At 33.3% G+C, this 7,049-nt stretch overlaps 1 protein-coding gene across 1 annotated transcript; it reads left to right on the plus strand.

The window, feature by feature from the left end:
• Window positions 1-893: 893 nt before the first annotated feature.
• Window positions 894-5,583, plus strand: LOC137827757 (uncharacterized). Its single transcript, XM_068634062.1, has 6 exons — window positions 894-1,607; window positions 1,752-1,943; window positions 2,185-2,421; window positions 2,709-2,926; window positions 3,547-3,798; window positions 5,052-5,583. Exons 1-6 carry the CDS (start codon window positions 1,316-1,318, stop codon window positions 5,313-5,315), a joined length of 1,455 nt encoding a protein of 484 aa, XP_068490163.1. The 5' UTR covers window positions 894-1,315; the 3' UTR covers window positions 5,316-5,583.
• The last annotated feature ends 1,466 nt before the right edge of the window (window positions 5,584-7,049 follow it).

Genomic DNA, 7,049 nt, shown 5'->3' on the forward strand with positions numbered 1-7,049 from the left:
GCCACTGAGGTTTTATACAGGGATAAAAAATATATGGAAAAATAATACGTAACGAAAAAATGTTTCATTATATTAAATATTTACAAAAACAATAACAAATATCCAACTTCTTGCAAAAAATAATAATTTTTTTTCATAAATTTTAAATATTATATAAGAATTATTTTATAAATCATGAAATATTTATTAACTATTTTTTATGAGAGAATTTGTCCTGAGATGTGAGTTTTATAAAATAAATTAAGAAAACAGCATACACGTGGCGACGAACGGTAAGAGCGTCATTCCACCGCAAATAGCGCATCACCAAATACGAAAACTTTTCACGTTTCCCTTTGGCTATTGTGATTCCTCCAAAGCCAAGGATCACACAATAGAATTTTAATTTTAGTAGGAAATAATGAAAGATTATTCAGTGGTTTACCATAATTAATTATTTTTTAATATTATTTTTTTAGTTATTATTGAAGTTTTTGTCTTTCTCATTTTTTTTACAGGTTGTTAGGGTTCATTGCTACTTTTTCGACTCTCGAACGAATGTCAAATGGGGAAGGTACCTAATTTTTTGGTAGTTTATGTTTCAATAACCTTGGTTTGAACGCTAATGAGTATATGTGTCGGTCGACCAAGCCGTTCATAGATGTCTCGATTAGCTTGGTCAAAAAAACCGAGTCACGCATTGTGTCGATCAGTCATATCGGTACAAAATTACAGAGAGAATCTCCAATAATTTAAACATATATTATTTGACCAAAATTAATATATAAATCATAATTAAAAATGTATTATTTATTTTTTTATACAACTTAATTTTATTAATCATATTTAACCTTAATATATTTAACCATAATAATAGGTAAATATGAATATGAAGAAAACCCGAAACATTTTTTAAGAAGTAATAATAGAGACATGGATGGGCAATAGTAACGGTTACGACGGAGAAAGGTGCTTTGCTGGCGCAACGTCCCCATCTAAATTCCAAACCACGAAAAGCCACTTCCAATTTTCTCACTCAGCCCCATTTTGTTCTTGCTGCTGCTGCTTCTTCTTCTTCGTCATTTCCCTCCTGGGTCCATTTGCTTGTCAGCATTAACCCCTCACAGTTCCTCCACTCTATACAAACAAAACAACAACAACAAAATAAATATTACTAATAAATACCTCATTTGCACCCTATTCCTTTTCCCTTTCTCCAACCCAAAACAAAATCAAACTCAAATCTTCACTTCTCTGCTCCAATCATGTCTACTTTCTCCCCCTTTTCTTCCAGAATGTGATTGTTTGGGGAAAATAAGAGAGCGAGAGAAGCGTGATGGAGTGGGTGAAGACCAAGGAGTGCGCCAGGGAGTTCATGGTTGGGGTGGCGGAGATGACGGTGGAGTTCGGAAAAGGTTGCAGAGACATAGTCAAGCAGAGTTTGGTCAACGAAGATTCATTTGTTGTCAAAAACTTAGGGAGAGATTCCTACATTGGAAAAAGACTGAGAGGACCCTGTGCCAAGCTTTTCTCCAAATTGAGCTTCTTCAACGAGTATTTGCCCGAGGATAAGGATCCTCTTCACGCTTGGTCCGTCATTTTCTTCGTTTTCCTTTTCGCCTTCTTAGGTAATCAATCAACTTCAATTTTAATGTAAGCAAATCAATTGAATATTTTTGAAGTTCACTTTTAGATCAGGTTAGGAGTAGCTTCATGGAAGTTATTAATGCTGTCTATGGTGTTTGTTATGATTGATTTGTTTTTCTTTCTAGCTTTGTATGTGAATTTTGAGCGTGATCCGGACGCGCCGCCGGTGAAGCAGGTGTTTCTGCATCCTCCTAGTGCTTCTCGCGTAGTGCTTCCTGACGGAAGGAACATGGCGTATAAGGAGCAAGGTGTTTCGTCTCACAAAGCTAGGTTTTCCGTCATTGCTCCTCATAGTTTTCTTTCCTCCAGACTTGCAGGTTGATTTTCTTTTGAATTGTTAACTTTAGTTGCTGTTAATTGTTTGTTATCTCATGTGAGGAGAAGTTGTTTCATGGTCCAACCCTACTTGGATCACTGGTCACAACTAGTCTTTAAATGACAAGTAATTAAACATTACTAATTTATTTCCATAAAGAGATTGGGTGAGACTATAGAGACCTGCTTGAGGTAGTTTCTTTTCTTCTATTAACAGTTTTTTGGCATCTTCTTTGGAATTAGGGATTCCTGGAGTTAAAGATTCTATGCTGGAAGAGTTTGGTATTCGTTTGTTGACGTATGATCTTCCTGGTTTTGGTGAGAGTGATCCTCATCCCAAACGGAACCTGGAATCCTCGGCAGCAGATATGGCATTTTTAGCGGATGCTCTTGGTGTGAACAAGTTTTGGGTTCTTGGTTACTCAAGCGGGAGTATGCATGCTTGGGCTGCACTTAGATACATTCCGGATAGGCTTGCTGGTATTAGTTGCTCTTTTGGTTGTCGTGTGCTTTTTTTCTTTTGTTATGTCCATGCAACTTATGATACAGTTCATGTCAGAAGTTTTATAGCTGTTTTAGTCATTTACTTTGTTTTATCTAAAGCGAGTTGTTATAACTTTTGCATCCTTTTGAAAGTAGTGCTTTTTGAAAAATATATTAGGTAATATATGTGTGCAATGTGCCACAACAATATAATCAGGTTTTTCAGAGGGAATAAGCACCATGCCATGCATTATGAAATTCACCTGTCGGATGTTAATTATCAGGTGCAGCCATGTTTGCTCCTATGGTGAACCCATATGATCCTATGATGACAAAGGAAGAGAGACGAAGAACTTGGAACAAATGGACACGGAGAAGAAAATTCTTGTACTTCTTAGCCCGGAGGTTTCCTAGATTTTTAGCCTTCTTCTATCAGCGAAGCCTCTTGTCAGGAAAGCATGGACAGATTGATAGGTGGCTGTCATTATCTCTGGGAAGGAGGGTAAGGGAACTTTGCCTATCCCTTTTTATCTTTGAATCAACACATCTAATATTTACATTTTGGCTCCTTAAAAGTAAGATGGATACTTAATGTAGAGTTAGAAAACTCTTGGTAAGAAAATGAAGGGAATAGTTTTAACTTCATAGTTTGACATACTTGTGTATGTATTTTATGACATTCAACTGTTGATTTTTCAAATCAATTGTTATAATTCTGGTCTTTATCCTTTAAACTGGACCTATCACTTTAGAGGAGGCAAATACTGATATGTGACATCCATATATGACTTCAAGCGTTTAATATTTTTATTGATGGTCCACTATATGACTGCCGCCTGTAATCAGCCAGACGGACTAAACATTAGTGTTGTGCCAATTAAACTGATCATTATATGGACGAGACGACCTTGTACAATTGCTAAAGACATTCTTGGCATTTTCAAATATGGTTTAGCTCTGTTCTGTGATTTAAAGAAAAAATTATAACTGAACTTTGGTTGAAATTTATAGCAATGTAAATTTGTGTCACCAAAAGCAGGTTCTGATGGCCCATGCTTTCCCAAGAGTTTTTTTTTTTAAACATGTACATTCACTCATGCAAGATTTCAATGTCTCTTTCAGGACAAAGCACTGATGGAAGATCCAATCTATGAGGAATTCTGGCAAAGGGATGTGGAAGAATCTACCAGACAGAGAAATGTGAAACCATTTGTGGAGGAAGCTGCTTTGCAGGTCACAAATTGGGGTTTCAGCCTTTCAGACCTCAAATTGCAGAAGAGAAAACAGAGTAGTGAATTACTCAGTTGGCTTAAATCAATGTTCACTGAAACTCAGGAATATACAGGATTTCTTGGCCCTATACATATATGGCAAGTGAGTGCATCTATATCTTTTCTCCCAACTCCCCTTGTGTTGTTTCATTCACATAAATACACAGTAATTTTATCATAATTGCCTGCTTGCGTTCTTTTATCCAAACAATTTAAAATAAATGTGTTTGAAGATTATATATCGACTAAAGATAGTCAAATTATAATATATAAGTGAGTGCAAACTTTATCTTGTCAAGTCAATCCCATGCTTGAGATGTCTAGTCTTCAGCGTGAGAACTTGAGGAGGTGTGTTGGAAATTTCACATTGACTAGAGATATGATATGACCAAATTTCTAAATTGAGTTAAGCTTAAACTACAGTTCTTTTTACAACTAAATCACTTAAAAGCAATGATGCAATATGCAGATTTGAAAAATATTTTATATAATATTGGACTAGGATGTAGCTGCACTTGAGTATGTCAAATAATAGTATTAAAAATGTATTAATATATACAAATATTAAAAAAACACTAAATGTATCGAATTTAAACTACCAAACATTATCAAGCCAATTTTCAGCATTTTCAATTGTTGCTTGCCTTTTGAGTTCTTTTCAGGAGTTCTAGAAACTCATTCTGACCAGTTGGTTCTAAATGTTAAAACCATGTAAATTTTATTTTCCTTTTACAACATATTAAAGCAACTTGCTTTGACCTTTTACTTTTGCTTATCTCCCATTAACTGGTAGTATGTCCACCAGTCTATGTTGACAGAAGTCAACATAAACTCAGGTTTACGAGTCGAGTTTACAGATCTCCCTTGAATCTACAGTAGACTCCCAACTTTGATAACCATGATCATTATTGTTACTGCATTCTTGGAACCTGAGCTGTTTTAAGTTCCCAGTAGTCTAGCATACTATATTGAGCACATGGAAGGAAAACATTTAACTGTTGCATAGGGTGGAACCAAGCAACGAGTTTTCTTGTTTTTTTTCCTAATTTCCATTTGATGTTACTGGGTTTCAGTGTTGCTGTTGTATTGCTGTACCTTCCACTAAACATAATTTAAAGTTGCCATTTCATTCTGAAATTGTGAAGTAGACACCAATGTATGATATGGTTCCTTATGGTAGATGTTTCCCTTGGCACAGTTGATAACTAAAATTAAGAAGTCTTTACTCGTTTCTTGTGTAAATCATCAAGAGGCTTACATTTCCGCTAAATGAAAATGAAAAAAACTTTAGTTCTACTTTCCTGCTCTAATTCTATGTGAACCAATAGTTGACTTTTTTTAGTGCAATGTTAACAGGGAATGGATGATAAAGTGGTTCCCCCATCAATGACTGATTTTGTGCACCGCGTGCTACCGGGAGCCGCAGTACATAAACTCCCATATGAAGGCCATTTCACTTACATCTACTTTTGTCATGAATGCCACCAACAGATATTTACTACACTTTTCGGAACCCCACAAGGTCCACTCAGCATTCCTATAAATGTAGATCAAGCCACCCAAGAAACCAATATTGAACAGCAAGAAGTAGTAGACGATGATGATTATGCCACAAACTAGAAGTACACATAACAGGATAAAAATGTTCTTCTTCCATTTTTCTGGTCGAACATTACAATTTTATGATGTACATACCCTATAGTTTTGCCTCATCTCCAATGGAGCAGTATAGGAAAGAAAATAAAATTTGTGCTTCTGGCCCTTCTCTGGGCTGTTGAACTGGTGTATCCTACAAAGTAGTGTTTGAACTCCTTTGATTCAACAACCCCATGAACCCATTTCCTCCCACTTCGTCATAACTTTAATACAAAACTTGTTTTTGGTAACAGTGACATGACACTACAATGAGTTCATCTGAATTCCATACGATTTTGAAAAATTATATAATGTTTATATTTCTCTGTTCTAGATCAAACGACCAGGGTAATTGTACCGCAGATAGTTGGCTCAATCCGTAAAGCATTTTTCCAAACTCATGGAATAAATTTAGAAAACCTTCACAGGAGGGTTGCCTCTTTTTATATTTATTCATGGATTAAAGGGAGCAACAATGAGCAATTACTCAATACATGATCATTTCCTTGAACACAGTATTAATGAATATATTTTTTTTCTTTTTCAAAATTATCTTCAATACAAATGGTATTTCATTCATCATTTTTTAAAAACATATAGTGAGATTAATGCTATGAATACAAATCAAGAAAATCGACAGTTTTTTTATCAAGGTGTAATTATGACAACAACATTAATAGAAATAAATATAATTTAATTTTTTACAGTGTTTACTAAAAATGGTTCTTAACCAATAGTCAAGTGCCAACCTTTTTTTTTTTATATTGTAAATACTAACAACTTCTTTTAAACATAAAGATCAATAAAGTGTGAATTATATTTATAAATTTATTCCAAAAAAAGTTAAATATATAAAAACATATATAAGAGGATTTTAACTATCTGTTAACTATATTAATGCTACTGTTGATTACAGCATTAATTAAATATAATAGCTAGTGCAATCTATTGTACCAAAACTAAGTTCATGACTTTAAATTTAATATAAGTTTTTATGTAACAATTCACATTATTTGTGTCCACCCACTCATTTTTCCCCTTCAAAAAAGAAATTATGTAAATAGCTGTTTCTTATTAATTTATTTGCTATAATGTAAGTCACCAGTTTGTTAATTTATGCCTCATTTTATATTCTTTAAAAATAGAAAAATAAGATGTTAATGTTAATGTTTCATATATTGTATTTATTAATCATGGGAATACGTATTTTAAAGAATAACATATTCTGATAGATTAAATTATTATCATATATGTATTTTCATTAATATTTTTTTTTTATAAAAATGTTAGCAAGTATCATTAAGAAATAAAAACCGATTTTTTTATCATAAAAAACACTACCATCATATCCTTTGCAATGACGGGGTTTAATGTAATATTTTTTTTTCTTTTTACGAACACAGTGCATTATTTAGTTTTGATTAAAAAACATTAGTTTCTTAATTAGTCATCTTCTCCTACCACATTCCTCAACAAAATATTATTTTACGAATTTTTCTTCAATATTAACATTTTACGATTTTTATTCGTATTTATTATTATTCAGGACGATTTAAACCAAAGTAACGGTTACATTATACAATGACCAACTTCTCACAAAGGTTAATTCTTCACAAAATGATAAGTTGCAGTTTAATGAAGACATATTGAAAAAACATTCTATATGGTACATAAATATGTTATCATTGTGATAATTAATTCAAAAAAGTAATGAATACA

Source organism: Phaseolus vulgaris, chromosome 11, assembly GCF_000499845.2.
Source record: "Phaseolus vulgaris cultivar G19833 chromosome 11, P. vulgaris v2.0, whole genome shotgun sequence".
In the NCBI taxonomy this organism is placed as follows: domain Eukaryota; kingdom Viridiplantae; phylum Streptophyta; class Magnoliopsida; order Fabales; family Fabaceae; genus Phaseolus; species Phaseolus vulgaris.

Excerpts from the sequence above, each read along its gene's own strand:
- LOC137827757 (XM_068634062.1), top strand. The coding sequence starts at position 1,316 with ATGGAGTGGGTGAAGACCAAGGAGTGCGCCAGGGAGTTCATGGTTGGG. Across the intron at positions 1,944-2,184 it reads TCTTTCCTCCAGACTTGCAG|GGATTCCTGGAGTTAAAGAT; the intron begins GTTGATTTTCTT and ends CTTTGGAATTAG. Across the intron at positions 2,422-2,708 it reads CATTCCGGATAGGCTTGCTG|GTGCAGCCATGTTTGCTCCT; the intron begins GTATTAGTTGCT and ends GTTAATTATCAG.